The 17,768-nt window shown below is 38.8% G+C and overlaps 1 protein-coding gene and 1 pseudogene across 4 annotated transcripts in view; one reads left to right on the forward strand and one right to left on the reverse strand.

The window, feature by feature from the left end:
- CCDC191 (coiled-coil domain containing 191) overlaps positions 1-17,768 on the forward strand; it is a 102,815-nt gene that overhangs the window by 73,381 nt on the left and 11,666 nt on the right. For all 4 annotated transcript variants that reach the window (XM_033432129.2, XM_033432127.2, XM_004272045.4 and 1 more), the window contains 3 exons: positions 11,499-11,642; positions 15,968-16,120; positions 16,654-16,799. In XM_033432129.2, coding sequence (XP_033288020.2) covers positions 11,499-11,642; positions 15,968-16,120; positions 16,654-16,799 — 443 coding nt within the window. The remainder of the gene's footprint in view (positions 1-11,498; positions 11,643-15,967; positions 16,121-16,653; positions 16,800-17,768) is intronic.
- Positions 602-1,215, reverse strand: LOC117202244 (ATP synthase F(0) complex subunit B1, mitochondrial-like; annotated as a pseudogene).

The following is a 17,768-nucleotide window of genomic DNA, read 5'->3' on the forward strand; positions in this document are numbered from 1 at the left end:
GCTGCTTGCAGATGAAGCCGCGGAGAAGAGTAGGGGCAGATTTTGCAGTGGTTGCTGTTCCTCTCCCCCAGCTAGAACCACGGTGGGGACTTTATCCAGATTTTCCCTGATCCTCTCTGTGAGAGCCCGGTGGAGTTCCTAGAGCAAAAAGGTAGAAACCTCCCTATGACTGTGACCCCCCAGGAGCTTCACCCTTCTCATGCCGGCCCACCCTTGGCCTTCAGCAATTAGCCAGATTTCTAGCTTAATGATCTTCCTGGCTCATGGTGTAGGGTAGCTTCTGCCTCAGATAAGCAAATGCTTGGGTGTTGTGTCTCACTGAAGGTGCCTGTCTCCAGATTTGGGGATGGCTTCAGTTCTCTGATTGGTTCATAAAAAGTCATTAATTTGTTACCTATCTGTCCAGCTTGTTTCTTGCTGGAAGCAAGCTGCTTATACAGAGCAAGAAGGATGAGAAATACATTACTGGCCAATAGGTTGTTCTGTTTCTCTCACTATCCAAGCCCAAATCTTTTCTTTTTTATGAAAGGTAAAATGTAAGTTCAGTCTACAACAACAGACAAAAAGATTTTGTCACATAGACTAGTTTCCATTTAGTAAATCAGCTGTTTGTAGCTGTCTCAATTGAGATGGATGCATTTATAGACTGACTTGTTTGAGCTTTCTTTGGGAGCAGCTTTAGATATAAAATGCACTTGGCAATTGTCTCCTTTTGCTTCTGAGCAAAGATGCTCTGCACAATGTGTTTTTCTACCCAGTTTATCATGTGGTTGTATTCCTTTTGATGCATCATTTTCTGCACAGGTGATTCTTGACCTCCTATATACTTTATATAGCCGTTACCAGTAAGCAATCTCCCAGGCCATAGCAGTGTTATTCCTCTGAACATCAAAAAAGTTAATGACGCTTCTCAACCAGTGCCTGCTGTGGCTTGTCCAAATCAGTTGCATCCTGGATGTGTTTGATGGAAACCTGCTTCCTGTCTTCTAGTTGGGCTGTTTTTGCTCATTAAGTTTATCAGCAAATTGTCCGACAGAGGTACCATACTTCTTTCTAATTACATAGATGAGCAACCCTACTGTTGATAAAGGTCTCTAGCAATCACATATATTTCTTTGGGTAGAAAACACAAGATCAGTTCTGTGATACCAGTTTTAGGATACAGAACTGGAAGAATTCCTCAGGGATAAGCCCATGACAAATTTGTCCTCCATATTATAAAAAAAGAGGTGGGAATGCACTAGAGGTCCAGTGGTTAAGACTCCATGCTTTCATTGCTGAGGGCGTTGGTTCAATCCCTGGTCGAGTAACTAAGATCCCACAAGCCGTGTGGTACGGCCAAAAAGTAAAACCCCAAAAAAACAAAACAAAACAAAACAAAAAAGAAGTGGTTCAAGGTCTAGACATGGCTGCCCTCTGTGAGAGATTCTTGTTACCTGCAATTTGCCTCTATCTACAAGTACTGCATTCTTCAGAGAGGGGCCACTTAAGCAATGGCAGAAGTACCACCTATGGCAGCATGGTCAGTGATGCTCCAAGTGGTGGCTTAATGTCCCTGTGACCCTGACAGGATAGCCTGTCAGGTGCAGCAGTAAGATGGCCAGTCACAGGTCTCACACAATGATCTTTTGAAGATAATCTAAATTCCTTTTAACATCCCATTGCTTTATTTTTATTAAAAGTATTCTAGAAATACTTATCAGGCAGTAACTTTTATGGCTGTGTAAATATGCTTTGTATTAATAGACAGTTGATGAAGTTTATGGTGGAAAGATAAATTTATCAGAGAAGACCAGGCAAGATTTGAAGTCTTTCATAATTGCTTAGCAAGCATATTTGTTCATTTAACAAATATATGTAGAGCATCTACTATGTGCTAGGCATTGTTCTAGATATTAGAGAAGTGGAGAAGACAGACAATAGCCCTGCCCTCATAAAGCTTATATGCTAGTGGGGAAAACAGGCAATAAATAAGATAATAACTAAGAAGTAGAGGGAGAGGTATAATGGGGAAAGCAAGATGGGGAAAGCCTCTCTGAAGAAGTGATATTTGAGCTGCTAGATGCTGAGGAGGCCTCTATAAGGTCCACAAGGGCCGGTTAAATGTGAGATACCTATTAGACATCCAAATGAACATGTCAAATAGGCAGTTGAATATATAAGCCCAGACATCAAGATTGTAGTAAGGAACCTGGGAGTCAAAAACATGTCAGTGTTTTTAATGCTCTGGAAGTGAATGAAATCAACTTGGGAGAGAGACTGTCTGGATAGAGAAGAAATATGAGGATCCAGGACTAAGTCCTAGAATATATGAATAACTACTCAGAGGATGAAGAACTAGTGAGGCAGAAAGCATACCAGGAGAATTGTTTATTGAAAAGCTGAGAGAAAAAGTATTTCTGGAAGGAAGTGATGGTGTTTAACTGGGCTAAATGCTGCTGGGTTCAATTAAAAAGAGGACAGACAAGTGAAACTTTGATTTGGCAACATGGAGATTATTCATGACATAGACAAGAGTGTTTTCAGTGGACTGCTGGGAAGGGAGCCCATATAATAGGGGTCACATGTGGCCGAAGAAGGATTTTTTTTTTTCTTCTGTTGGCAGTTGGTCTTTTGAGTGTTATTTTGTTTTTTAAAAGATGGGAGGTATCAGCACATATATGCATATTGATGGGAATGATCTAGTAGCGAGGGAGAAATTCATGATACAAGAGGGCAAAGACTATAAATTACAGGAGTGTGTAACTGGGAATACGTTCCAGAGCACAATGAAAGGGTGGCTTATAATGGATGGAAGGCAGAGTGTGGGAATGGTGTCGACTGCCCTGTATTCTTCTTAATTCTCGCTGTAATTCCTTGTCTTTCTTTCAAAGCAGTAGTGGTGGAGATATATATATATTTCAAATGAGCCTTATTTGTTGCATATCGTTTGTTGAATAATTTAAATCAGAAAGATACCCTGATTTTGTGTCCCTTTTTAGCCTGAGTGAATTATGCTCTGTGAAACCCTAGCTGCATAGATCCCCAGTATAAGTGCCGTCTCAAGGCAGACAGCATCATTTCATGTAATCCTCCCAATAAACCTTAGATGCAGGTGTTATGGACATTTTCTATACAAGGAAATGGAAAATACAGTAATAGTAATGAAATACAGCCAACTCTATTGAGGAAATCTTAATTAAGGGAGGAAATCACATTTAAAGTAAATTGCTGCATATGAATACAAAACTTTGACTCAAGCAGATATCTGATTTATTAAATGTTTTTCTTTCTATTTTTCCATGGAAAAGTATACTTTTAAAAAATCTACAAACAATAAATGCTGGAGAGGGTGTGGAGAAAAGGGAACCCTCTTGCACTGTTGGTGGGAATGTAAATTGATACAGCCACTATGGAGAAGAGTATGGAGGGTCCTTAAAAAAAATAAAACTAGAGCTACCATATGATCCAGCAATCCCACTCCTGGGCAAATATGCAGAGAAAACCATAATTTGAAAAGATACATGCACCCCAATGTTCATTATAGCACTATTTACAATAGCCAAGACATGGAAGCAACCTAAATGTCCATCAACAGAGGAATGGATAAAGAAGCTGTGGTACATATATACAGTGGAATATTACTCAGCCATAAAAAGAATGAAATAATGCCATTTGCAGCAACATGGATGGACCTAGAGATTGTCACTACAGAGTGAAGTAAGTCAGACAGAGACAGACAAATACCATATGATATCACTTATATGTGGAATCTAAAAAAAAGGTACAAATAAACTTATCTACAAAACAAATAGAGTTACAGATGTAGAAAACAAACTTATTGGTTACCAGCAGGTAAGGTGGGGGAGGGATAAATTGGGAGATTGGGATTGACATATACACACTACTATATATAAAATAGATAACTAAAAAGGACCTACTGTATAGCACAGGGAACTCTACTCAATACTCTGTAATGGCCTATATGGGAAACAAATCTAAAAAAGAGTGGATATATGTATATGTACAACTGATTCACTTTGCTGTACAGCAGAAACCTACAGAACATTGTAAATCAACTATATGCCAATAAAATTTTTTTAAATAAATAAGTAGGCCATTTTCCCTCACAAGCCACATGAAAATGGTCTTCCTTAAGAGGCTACGACACCAGCCATAGAGTTGTAATTCTAGGAAGATAACTTAGGTGTGTGTGTGAACAGGGTTGGCCTAGCCTGAGGGCTTCTCCAGACGCTTACTGTGTTAGATTCCTGTCTACAAGTTGCAACTGCTGCCTCGATGCTACAGGGACATTTCAGTGGATGTGAAAATGGCCAGCTTCCATTTTCCTCCCCATGTAACTCTCAGCTTCCTCTTGTTGGTCATAAGAAAATTCTTGAAAATAATTTTTCTGTCCATTCAATATCTCAACTGTCTAATAAAGATTATGAAGGTAATTTTGGTTGAATCCTTTAGAGAATATGCACATTTCATATTCATTGAGGAATGTGTACAGATAAAGGTAGTGTGGATTGGAAGATCAGAGCAAATCTCCCTTCCACCTTAGAAATGTTCCAGTGCCCTATCTCTCTTTTTTTTTTTTCTCAGAGAAGACTCAGGCAATTAAGTAGCTTGTCAGAATCAGCCAATTCACCACAACCGTTTTCTTGAAGTGAAATTGTGGCAAATAAAGAAAAAGAAGCTTAAATTAAGTGATTTTTACTGCAGAGACTAACAACTACTGTGAAGACAGTCTGAAGTCTTTGCTTTTGCTCCTGTGACTTGCCTAACAGCCATCACTAGACTTTTAATGGAGTATGAAGTATCTTTAAATTTGAATAGAATTATTCATATATAAATTTCTACCCCATGATCTAAATGAAGGGGCTATATTGCTACGTTTCCCGTAATAATAAGGGGAAAATACTGATTGCTCTCCTAACTGTTTTACTTTCTAGTAACTTGGTGAGATGTAATCATTTCTGTGAACAATGCTGAATAAATCCAAGGATATGCATAGCCCTGATTCTTGCAGGATTCATGAGGAACTTTTCCTCACCCTCTTTGCAGAATTGTTTCCTTTTTTTTAATGTTCCAGTGTTCTGTTACCATGATTAACATGCTGTTTAGTGGTTACATATTCAAATTAAAATAATTAGCTATTTGTTGAAATGAAATTCATGAGTTTTTAGGTCATTGCATCTTTTATTTTTTTTAGTTTTATTGAGGTATAATTGACAAAATTGTAAGATACTTAAAATGTACATAAAACATGATGATTTGATATATGTAGGCATTGTAAAAGGATTCCCACTGGGTTAATTAATATATCCATCACCTCACATACTTATTGTATGTGTGTGTGTGTGTGTGTGTGTGTGTGTGTGTGTGTGTAAGAACGCTTATTTTCTCCTCTCTTAGTAAGTTTCAATTATGAAATGTTAACTATAGTTACCGTGTCATACATTAGGTCCTCAGACCTTATTCATCTTGTAAAGTTTGTACCATTTTTCCAGGCCCTACCTATTTCTCCCACCTCAAAGGCACTGACAGTCACCATCCTACTCTGTTTCTACAATGTCAACCCATTTTTGTTTTAAGGTTCCACATATAAGTGATACCACTTAGTATTTTTGTTTTTCTCTGTCTGGCCTATTTTACTGAGCATAATGTCCTCAAAATTCATCCATGTTGTCAATAATGACCACATTTCCTTCTTTTTTTTTAAGGCTGAATAATATTCCATTGTGTGTATCTATAGCACATTTTTTTATCCATTCATACATTGATGGATACCTACTTTGTTTCCATTCCTTGGCTATTGTGAATAAAGTTGCAATAAACATAGGAGTACAGATATGTCTGAGACAGTGATTTTGTTTCCTATGGATATATACTCAGAAGTAGGATTGCTGGATAATATGGTAGTTCCATTTTTAATTTCTTGAGGAACCGCCATACTGTTTTCCACAGTGGCTGTACCCGTTTACATTCCCCAACAGTGTGCAAGGGTTCCCTTTTCTCCACATCCTCATTAGCATTTGTTTTCTCTTGTCTTTTTGATAATTGCCATCCTAACAGGTGTAAGGTGATAGCTCATTGTGGTTTTGATTTGTGTATCCCTGATAATTAGTGATGCTGAGCACCTTTTCACATACCTGTTGGCCATTTGTGTGTGTCTTCTCTGGAAAAATGTCTCTTCAGATCCTTTACCCATTTTTTCAAATGAGTTTTTTGGGTTTTTTTGCTATTGAGTTATATGAGTTCCTTATATATTTTGGATATTAACCCCTTATTGGATATGTGGTTGCAAATATTTTCTCCCATTCTATAGGTTGCCTTTTCATTTTGTTGATGGTTTCCCTTGCTGTTCAGAAGCTTTTTAGTTTGATGTAGTCCTGCTTATTCATTTTGGCTTTTGTTGCCCTTGCTTTTGGTGTCAAATCCAAGATTTTGATTACTGATCGAGTCTATAGTAATTAGTCTATTCAGATTTTCTAATTCTTCACAATTCAGTCTTAGTAAGTTGCATGTTTCTAGGGATCTATCCATTTCTTCTAGATTATCTAACTTGTTGGCATTTAACTGTTTATAGTAGTTTTTTTTAGGATTCTTAGTATTTCTCAGTTTTCTGTAGTAATGTCTTTCATTTCTGGTTTTGTCTTTTTTTTTTTTTCCCTTAGTCTAGCTAATGGTTTGTCTGTTTTGTTTTGTTTTGTTTTTAAACAGCTCTTAGTTTCTGTGATCTTTTTAATTGTCTTTCTACTCTCTATTTCATTTATTTCTGCTCTGATCTTTATTTCCTTCCTACTACTAACTTTGGACTTAGTTTGTTCTTCTTCTAGTTCCTTGAGGTGTATAGCTAGGTTGTTTATTTGAGATCTTTCTTTTTTCTTAATGTAAGTGTTTAAACTTACCTCGTAGAACTGCTTTTTGCTGCATCCCATAAGTTCTGGTATGTTGTGTTTCCATTTTCATTTTTGTCAGATATTTTTTAATTATTTTATTTTTCTTTTGATTCCTTTTTTGACCCTTGGTTGTTCACAAGCATGTTGTTTAATCTCCACATATTTGTGAATTTTCCAGTTTTCCTCTTGTAACTGATTTCTAATTTCATAACATTGTAGCTGGAAAATATGCTTGGTATGATTTCAGTCTTTTTTAATTTATTAAGACTTGTTTTATGGCCTAACATATGATCTATCCTGAAGAATGTTCCATGTACACTTGAGAAAAATACGTATTCTGCTGCTGTTGGATGAGATGTTCTGTATATGTCTGTTAATTCCATCTGGTCTAATGTGTTGTTTAAGTCCAATATATCCTTGTTGATTGTCTAGATGCTCTATCCATTGTTTAAAGTGGGTTATTGAAATCCACTACTGTTATTGTATTTCTATTTCTCACTTCAAAATGTTAATATTTGCTTTATATTTAGGTGCTCCAATGTTGAATGCATAAATATTTTAAATTGTTACATCTTCTTGATGAATTGACCTCTTTATCATGATATAATGACCTTCTTTGTCCTTGATATCATTTTTGGCTTAATGTCTATATTGTCTTATGTAAAATAACTACCCCTGCTCTCTTTTGGTTCCTGTTTGCATGGAATATCTTTTTCCATTCCTTCACTTTCAGTCTCTATGTGTCCTTAAAGCTGAAGTGAGCCTCTCATAGAAAGCACATAGTTGGGTCTTGTTTTTTTTTAATCCATTCAGCTACTCTGTGTCTTTTGAATGAAGAACTTAATCTATGAACATTTAAAGTAATTATTAATAGGCGTGGACTAGCTATTGCCATTTTGTTAATTATTTTCTAGCTGTTTTGTAGTTCCTTTGTTCCTTCCTCTCTTGCATTATTCCTTTGTGTTTTGATTATATGTATTTGTGCTGTGATTTATAAATATTTTGTATATTTACTATAAGTTTATGCTTTATGGTTACCATGAGGCTTACATAAAACATCTTGTAGTTATAACAGTCTATTTTAAGCTGATAACTTCAAATGCATATAAAAACTCTACATTTTTACACTTCTCCCACCATAGTTTATGTGTTGGTCACAATTTTATATTGTGTATCTATTACAAGTTATTGTAGTTATAGTTATTTTTAATACTTTTGTCTTTTAACCTATACTAGAATTTTAAGTGATTCACTCATCACCATTACAATATTAAGAGTATTCTGAATTTAACTATATATTTACCTTTATCAGTGAGTATATACTTTCATATGTTTTCATATTACTTATTAGTGTTCTTCATTTCAACTTGAAGAAGGCCTTTAACATTTCTGATAAGGCTGGTCTAGTGGTGATGAACTGTTTCAGCTTTTGTTTGTCTGGAAAACTCTTTATCTCTCTTTCAATTCTGAAGAACATTTTTTCTGGGTAGAGTATACTTAATTGGCTGGGTTTTGTCTTTCAGCATTTGAATATAACATCTCACTTCTCTGGCGTACAAGATTTCTGCCCCAAAAATCCACTGATAGTCTTATACTATCAGTGTATAAGGAGTGCACTTATACTTAACAAGTTGCTTTTCTCTTGCTGTTTTTAAGATTCTTTGTCTTTAATTTTTGACAATTTAATTATAAAGTGTCTTGGTGTGTGTCTCTTTAGATTCATCTTATTTGGTACTTTTTGGGCTTCCTGGACCTGGATATCTGTTTCTTTCTCCAGGTTAGGGAAATTTTCAGCCAGTATTTCTTTTTTTTCTTTTTTTATTTCTAGATTCATACCATTGTGGTCAGAAAAAAAATGCTTGACATGATTTCAATCTTAAATTTATTGAAACTTATTCTGTGGCCTAGCATGTGATCTGTGCTGGGGAATGTTCCCTGTGCACATGTTTCATGATGCAAGATTCTGGAAAGGGAGTGGTCAAAACCTAAAAAACGTGGTTATAATGAGACTAGAGCAAAATAAGAAGTAATTGGCTTTATAGAATAGGGTATACCAATGTTTCTGTATAGTCATAGGTGTAGAGGTAGAGAAATATGAGACAAAGATGGAGATAAAGTACTTTTCCCTTTGAAAGATCTATAAAATTTTATAAAAGAGCAAGCTGGGAAAACTCTTTTGCTAAGTTGTTTAATAAGTAAGAAAAGTGTTGTTAAGGAAGAGGGACTGGTTACGACAGAATGAAGGCATTGTTTAAAAGGCCAAGTTTATATGGATTTGCTTCTTTAATCAGCAGAATTTTGTGGTTAAAAACAGTCACAGATAAAGTACTACAGGATGGAGCAGATTTAGAACTGGCACTGGGAAAAGACTGTATCATTGAAGCCCAAGGGATTACAGATGCTAAGCATCTTTCCAGCTGCCTGACCATGTGAAGTTGAACTGTCCAGTATTTCTTTGAATAAGTTTTCTGCGCCTTTCTCTTCTCTCTTTCTGGGACTCCTATGTTTATTCTCCCTTTGATGGTGTCCCATTAGTCCCTTAGGCTATCTTCACTTTTTCTCATTATTTTTTCTTTTTGTTCCTCCAGTTGAATTCCACTGCTCTGTCTATAAGTTGACTGATCTTTTTTTCTGCTTGATCTGGTCTGCTGTTGAACCCCTCTGTTGAATTTTTCAGTTCAGTTATTGTATTCTTCAGCTGTATGATTTATGTTTGGTACTTTTGTATATTTTCTATCTCTGTTGAAACTCTCACTTTGTTCATGCATTGCTCTCCTGACGTCAGTGAGCATCTTTATGACCATTATTTTGAAAACTCTATTGGGTAAATCACTTATCTCCATTTCATTAAGACTGGTTTCTGGAGGTTTATCTTGCTCTTTAGGTTGGAACATATTTCTCTGTTTCTTCATTTTTCTTGACTCTCTGGGTTGGTTTCTGTGCATTAGATAAAACAGTCACCTCCACTAGTCTTGACAGAGTGCTCACATGCAGAAGATGAATCTCATCAGCCTGGCCCAGGCTCCTGGTTGTCTCTCAAAGCTTTGTCACTGCCTTTGTCCTTAGTAGCTCCCCGTATTTGAGCGTGTGCCAAGACCTATCGCTTGGGGTTGGAGATGCAGAGCCTGCGTAAGGGAATCCCTCTCTGCTGGTTCATCCTGTGTCCTGGGGGCTGACTCTGGGGCAGGTGCTTTCTGTGCGGCTCTTCACTAATCCATGCAGCAGTCTCATCTGAACCTCTTTCCAGCTCCCAGAACCCTCTTAAGCCAGCCTGCAGGGCTGTAAATGAGGCAGGCTTCAGGGTCAGGCTAAGGGAAGACCCTCAGGCTGGAGGCAAGGGGGCTGGACAGGGGAGACACTTGGGGAAAGCAAGCAGAAAAATCCTCTGGGCGCAGAAGCGGTTCTCTCTCCAGGAGCCGGGATTGGGAAGGAGCTGGTTTAGAGGCAGCAGCCTTCCCTATAGGGGCCTGGATCTCAGAAGCGGCCCTGTGCTTCTTCCAGCAAATTCTGGTTCCTGGTCAAAAGACAGTTGTCAAAAGAAAGGATCTCGGTCACACCTTGATACACACTGATTATTAGAAGCTGTACCCTCAGGCAGCAGCTGTGAAAATACGTCGTTAAGCCCCTTCCAGGGAGAAACTAGGAGATGTGTGTTTTTCCTGCTCCCTTTCACTGAGCCCAGGTGTATAACCATGGGGCTGGATGGCCAGGGCGATGGGGCGGGGTGTTTCTCCTGTGCCTGTTTAAAGCCTGCTTGTTTGCCGTAGTCCTATGGGACTTGTGAATGTAAGTTCCACTGGCTGTCAGAGCCAGGCAGTCCAGGGGCCCATCCCACTCAGGTGGCAGTCACAAAAGCTAGCATGCAAAATGTGTGTACAAGCTCCTTTCAGACAGATGCTAGCAATCTGGTTTTACCTTTGGAGTGAGCCAGAGGGAGAAGGCAGAGGAAGTACCCAGAGGCTCCCTCCTGCTCTGGAGAGGATCTCAGCCAGCTCCTAGATGCGTGCTAAATTAGAATCTGGACCCTCAGGCAGCAGTTCGTAAAGTATGAAGTCAAATCTCTTTCAGGGAAAGACTGGGAAATGGGCTTTTTGCCTGCTTTCTCAGGACTGAGTCCTGAGAGCACAGGAGTGAGTATAGGAGCATAGCCACAGTGAGTACTCTCATCCAATAAGACCTGTTTCATTGTTTGCTATAGTCTTGTGTGTCTCGTGGACACAAGCCTTGTTGGTGTTTTGGGGGCCCATCCCTTGCTTGAATGGTTGTCTTTAAAGTTGGGGTGCTAGATGTGCAGTCCAAATCCTTCACTCCTTAGGAAGAAGCTGGGAGTTGGGAGTTCCCTCCCTATTATAGGGCACTGAGCCAGGGGTGGCGTTTATGGCAAGCCTGTGTCTCAGCCTTTCCTGTCAATATTTTTGATGTATCAATGTAGGTATTTTCTCATTCGGTTGATGTGGAAAAGTTACACAGCTAGTTTCTGGATTTCTTTCAGAGGGAAGTGCTCCATGTGTAGCTATACATTCAGTGCATCCAAGGGAGGAGGGAAGTTCAGGAACTTCCTGTCACTATTTTGGTTCCTCCTTGGCATTTTCACCTATTTATTTTTTCCAGAAAGAACTAGAGAAGCAGAAGAGAATTAAGAGGAACCAGCAGCTGGAAGCAATAGCCAAAGAACATTATGAAAGCGTATTGCTAAGAAAAAAAGGTCTGGAGCCTTGGAAGAGACTGAGAATGCAAAGCAAGCAGAACCTCCAGGTACAGTGTCACACTCTTATCCCCCCACATCAGCAAGTGGACTTTAAAATAGGATAAACACCCAATGAGGCTTTGGAGGTCGTTTGGAGATTTAAAAGTCAGAGAGATAAATGAATTGAGTGTGGATATTTACTTGTTTTAGATAAACGTTTGAGTTTGGTCTTCCAAGGTAGAGAAAGACCTCTGTAACTGAATAGGTTGGAAAAAACTAGAGTACATTTTTTATTAGAGAACCTCCAAGGTAGGATGAATAGAGGCCTCTCTCAATTTTAGCAGTGTATAGCTATGTAATAAAGGAAAAATAATTACCGTAAGGTATACTAATCAGATTTCTGCTGCAATAAAGCTGCCTAACAAACAGCCCTGAAATATCGTGGCTTACAACTCAGGTATTTATTTCCCACTCACATGTTTGCGGGCCAGTTTAGATCAAATTCAGATCTCTCCACAGCCTCTTTCTGGCTCCAGCTGTTATTCAGGGCAAGCTTCCACCTGGCAAATGTCTGAGATACAAAGGCCAAACCCAATTATGTAAACTCATATGAAACCTTGGCTTGTATCATGTCCACAGCAAGTCATAAGGCCAAACTCAAGGTCACTGAGAGGAGAAAGAGGCTCCATTTACTCCAGTGGGAGACAGGATGAAATCACACGCAAGTGTGTGGGTGTCTGATCCTATTATCTGGAATAGTCATCCACTCTACCACACAGGGATAAATGAAATCAAATACCACTGAAATTCAAATTTATCCAGTGCACAGAACACGGCATTTAACTAAATGATCAAAAGCTCAAAATAGATAAATTGTTATCTCTAGAATTCTATTTCTTAATAAGGTCAGTAATGCCTACCAGTTATGACCACTTTTATTTACACACTTGGCCAAGTTAATACTGAAAAGTAAGGCTAATCTTCTTGGTTATGAAAACAAGGATTAAAGATGAACAATAATGCTGTGGTATCATAAGAATCCCACTACATTCAGTAATGCTGCAGGTTGTACCTTTGTGAACGTGACTTAGGCTACTCTTTTTCCTCCCCTAGCCAGTCTATTCACCCTTCATTCTCTTTGTTCTCTTCCTATTTTCACACTTTCTTTTCTTTTTATCTTCCCTAAATGCCCTCCCCACTGTTTTTCTGTCTCTGATTTTTTTGTCCTCTGCCTCCTAACTGGTGGTTCTGGAACCACTGAGTATCTCATACCAGCTAAGGAGGCCAATTTGTGGTGGTCAGGCCTGAGGGCGTGAGGATCCCTCCTCTTGGAGGCCTTGACCCATCTGTGCCCCAAGCATTGCTATTTTCCTGGTAATGATATGGGAGGGCTGAGCCTTAGTTTTCTGAGTGAATGAGTCTGGAAATGAAATCTGAATGGAAATTTGCTTCTTGCAATATACTACAACAAACATTAGTCATATCAGATAGTTTGTTATCCAATTGAGCTCTCCTAGTTTTGTTTTATTCTCTCTGGCTTTTGTCTGTTTCTTTGTTTTTAATTATTAATACACAAAGAAAAACCAGACAGGAAGTAGAAAAACTCACTCTTAAATTCTTATCAGCTCTTCTTTTTTGGTCCCTGTTTTTGACCGAGTAAAATCAAGAAAGGTATAAAATTTAGAAACAAAATAATCTATAGGTGAATAATCAAATTAAATTTTTAATAATTTACTCATAAGAATATAAAAAGAGGGCTTCCCTGGTGGCGCAGTGGTTGAGAGTCCACCTGCCGACGCAGGGGACACGGGCTCGTGGCCCGGTCCGGGAAGATCCCACATACCACGGAGCGGCTGGGCCCATGAGCCATGGCCACTGAGCCTGCGTGTCTGGAGCCTGTGCTCAGCAACGGGAGAGGCCACAACAGTGAGAGTCCCTCATACCGCAAAAAAAAAAAAAAAAAAAAAAGAATATAAAAAGAAACAGGAGTTTGAGTTCAAAATGACAGTTATAGGCCTTAAATATAGAAAAACCTAATTAAAATAAAAACAGGAAAACACAGATCTGAATCCAGCATTTCCAAATTTTCCTATTCATAAAACCATCTGGAGAGCTTATAAAAATGCAAGTTCCTGTTCCCACCTCCAGGTGTTCTCAGTAGGTCTGGGTTGTTGGCCAGGGGGCTGGAGGCGGTGTGTCAGGGAATCTGCATTTTTAAAAAGTAGCCCAGGGACTTCCCTGGTGGTCCAGTGGTTAAGACTCTGTGCTTTCAATGCAGGGGGCATAGGTTCGACCCCTGGTTGGGGAACTAGGATCCCACATGCCACATGGTGTGGCCAAAAAAAAAAAAATTTAAAAAAAACAACAGTAGAATAAAAAACTATAATATTAAAGAAAAAAAAAAGTAGCCCAGGAGATTCTGATCCAAGTAGTCTGAGCACCACATTTTGAGAATCACCTCTTTAGTTTGTAACAAGTGTGTTAGTTTCCTATGCTGTTATCACAAATTACCACAAACATAGTGGCTTAAAACACAAATTTATTATCTTAAACTTCTGGAGGTCAGAAGTCCAAAATCAGACTTGCTGGGCTAAAGTCAAAGTGTCAGCAAGACAACTGCCTTCTGGAGTTTCCCAAGAGAGAAACTGTTTCCTTTTCCAGCTTCTAATGGCTGCCTGCATTCCATTGCCCATAGCCCCTTCCTCAATTCACTCTAATCTCTTACATTCATGTCACATCTCATATTGATACTGATCCTCCTGCCTCCCTCTTACAAGAACTCTTGTGATTACATTTAGGGCTCTCCCATATAACCCAGGATCATCTCCCCATTTTAAGATCCTTCACTTAATCACATCTGCAAAATCCCTTTTACCATGTAAGGTAACATTTACAGGTTCCAGGGATTAGTTTGTGGCCATCCCTGAGGGCCACTATTCATCCTACCACACAAGATAATAGAATTTTAGAATATTAGTAATCCTCTCCTTCTCTTTCAATTTGTAAATAAGGGAACTGAGTCTTAGAGAGGAAAACTGACTTGCTTAAGGTCACACAGCACATTGGTTACAAAACTAGAATGGAGCTCAGCAACCCCTTCCTCCAAAAATCCTGCCCAGTTCAGGCATGTCTTTTGTGCTGTGTAGGAATCAGAGGTATATGTAGATACCAACCACCAGCTGAAAGTTAAAAAAAAAAAAAAAAAAATGAAGAAGTAAGAAAGGTAGAAAAAAAACAGAAAGAAGTAAAAGGAAAAGTTCTGGAGGACAGTAAGAGGAAGCAGTATCTTCTTCATCCAGCAGAGCTGACATCCAGGAAGGGATAGAAAAAATTAAGAAAGAAAAAGCGTCCAGTTAAACAGTTCCTGGCTTCTTTATAACGTTTTTGGGTTTTTTTTCAGAAGAGTTATTTAGCATTTTCCCTTAAACTCACATGTGCTATATTTCATTTGTTCCAATAACAGTTTTCAGAATTTTTAAGGGATCTTCTGATTATCTTTCTTTTTCTCCCTGGTTCTCTGTGTTTTCCTAGAAGATGGAGAGCAGAGAGGGTAGAAGGTTGTGTGTTTCTGGCTCCCCTTGCCTTTTGGCTCCCAGGTGTCACAGAGACCTCCTGTGATGGTCATTTTGGCCAGTATGTGTGACTGCCAAGGGACTCACTTAGATCAGTCACATTCACAGTGCTCAGTGGTGAGACAAGACTCAGAAAAAGGTCTAATGGGGAGGACTAAGAGAGAAGGGCTTTTCCCTCTGCCTCTTAAGAGATTGTAACAGTTACTTTTAAAAAAAATCTATAAAGTCTGAGTTCTATGTTTATTTTGGTAGAATGATACTCTGAGCCCTTTAAGTTGGTAAGATACTAAATTATTCATCATGTTATTTTTCTACCAAATGGTTTGTGGTTTATTGATAATGTCTAAATTTCAGTGCTAGTGACAGCTCCTTCTACAAAACTAATTGAAAGTATTGGCATTTCCTCAATTAGACAGTGGTTAAGCACATAATAAAGAGAGGTTTGTTATGCAGTTGCTGCCCAAGCTCCAGGAGAAGGAACCAAGAATGTTGCCGCCCATGCACTTTAAAGCTCAGTGCGAGCGACAAAATGGTTTTGGAGGTTGTTTGTTCCATTTCCTGAATAACCAGCCAGTCACTGTGGTCTTCGGGGAGTCAGCATTGAAAGGCTATGCATGATGTGAATCTAAAGTCCCCATGTAATACAGTAGTACAGTCAGTAGTCAAAGCTTGTAGGACACAGGTGAATGTCCGTAAGATGATTCTCTCTAGTAACTGCCTGTATGTGGTTTACAGCATCCCTTGCCAAGGTGATGTGTATTTCCTTAAATGATTTAACATATAAGGAATAATTCCCTTTTCTCATTTAAAAAACTGTCCAGGTGGCCAAAGGACATCACTCTTTGGCCCTACAGAGGAAATGCCTACTGACCTGGTTCCAGTGGAGTCGGGAAAGCCTGGCTAGGAAGATGGCCAAAGCTGATCAATTTTATTCCCAAATATTACTTAGGAGAGTCATCCGGAGCTGGCTACAGGTAAGGCCCCAACGAAGGGAGTGTTAAATACATGTCTCTGCCCAACCCCATGTAAGAAACTTAGGTGCACTCCAGATGTCAACAGTCATTATGTTTTTTTCAAGAACAATATAGAAGAGGCAATTCAATTCACTGCTTTGAAATGAATTTGAAAATGTCAACGTTTTGTTAGTATAAAATCTTAAGCACGTTTCTTTTCACATACAGAGTATCCCTATAAACTGTAATGTGTCATTACATCAGCTTTTTTTATACTAATTTCTTCTTTCTTGTCCCATAATTGCTCAAGTGGTTTTACTAGAAACCTACGCCCTCAGTCTTATAACTGTTTCTATCCCTCTGATTCCATTCATTATCTTTTAATACCTTACAGAGGATATGGCCTTGGCTGCCACACCATCCTTTCTCCTTATGCCTCCAGTGTCCTTTGTTTTGTGTCTGGTTCGATTCTTTCTCTTTTGAACTGTTTATTTGCTTGAATTCTTTGTCTGTGCTGTTATTTGTCTCACTTTTTTCCCTGTTCTCATCCCCAGTACCTGACTGACCTCGAGGAAGAAGTACAAACACTGTGTGTACATTTTCTTCAGAAGAAGATTTTCAGGGCCTGGTATAACGTGGTCAGGGAGGCCAGGATCGATTCCCAGAACAAGCACAAGGTTGCGGTGGAGCACAGTGACAGGTGAGGTTTTCATCTCTACGAAAATTCACTCAACTGATTTCACAATTGCTCTGCAATAGATTCTATGCCTGGAATGTTCTGAAAAGATAAGGTGGAGGCTAGGAGAGCTGGGCACTCGGAGATACCCGGCAGGGGTGGGAGTCCCAGCTCGCCCCCTGACTGCATGGGTGAAGACAAAAGAGTAACCCCCTTGAACTCCAGGGTCCCCATCTTTAAAATGAGGAAGGGGAGGAGGATGCCTGCCCTCCCTTCCTCACAGGACCAGCAAGAGAATACAGTGAACTGTGCATATAGCTGATTCACTTTGCTATACAGTAGAAACTAACACCACATTGTAAAGCAACTATACTCCAATAAAAATTTTTTTTTAAAAGTGAATTTTGAAATACATGAAACACACCTAAACAGAGGTACTGTGTTCTTTGTCATAGTTTTTTCTTTAAGTTTAATTTTTTTAAACATTATTTATTGTGAAATATAACACAAATATAGATGAGTGCTTAAATCCTATAAATACAGCTTAATGAACTATAAAGTGGACACCCCTATCACCACTCCTGAGGTTGAGAAGTAGGACACTGCTGGCCCCTAGAAGTCCCCACGGGCTCCTCCCCAATCACAGGTCCCACCCTTTCCTCCTGAAGGTACACTACTCTCCTGACCTTTATGAGAAACATTTCCTTGCACTTCTTTTTATTGATACCTCCTAAGTATGCACCCTTCAAGACTTGGAACTTTATATAAGTAGAATCATACTGTATGTCATATTAATATTTATAATACAGTGATGATATTTAATTCAGTGTCTTTGGGGAATAAGGTATCCCATATAAGTATGCTTTTTCTCTGTTTTATAACTTTAAGCATTTTGGATAAAAATGTTCTAAATTTCATGATGCCCTTCCCTTGGAGAGTAAATAAACGATCTGTCCTTTTTTGGTGATTTAATGTCATTCCTTAGGAGCACCA

The sequence above is a fragment of the Orcinus orca genome, chromosome 5 (genome assembly GCF_937001465.1).
Source record: "Orcinus orca chromosome 5, mOrcOrc1.1, whole genome shotgun sequence".
In the NCBI taxonomy this organism is placed as follows: Eukaryota; Metazoa; Chordata; class Mammalia; order Artiodactyla; family Delphinidae; genus Orcinus; species Orcinus orca.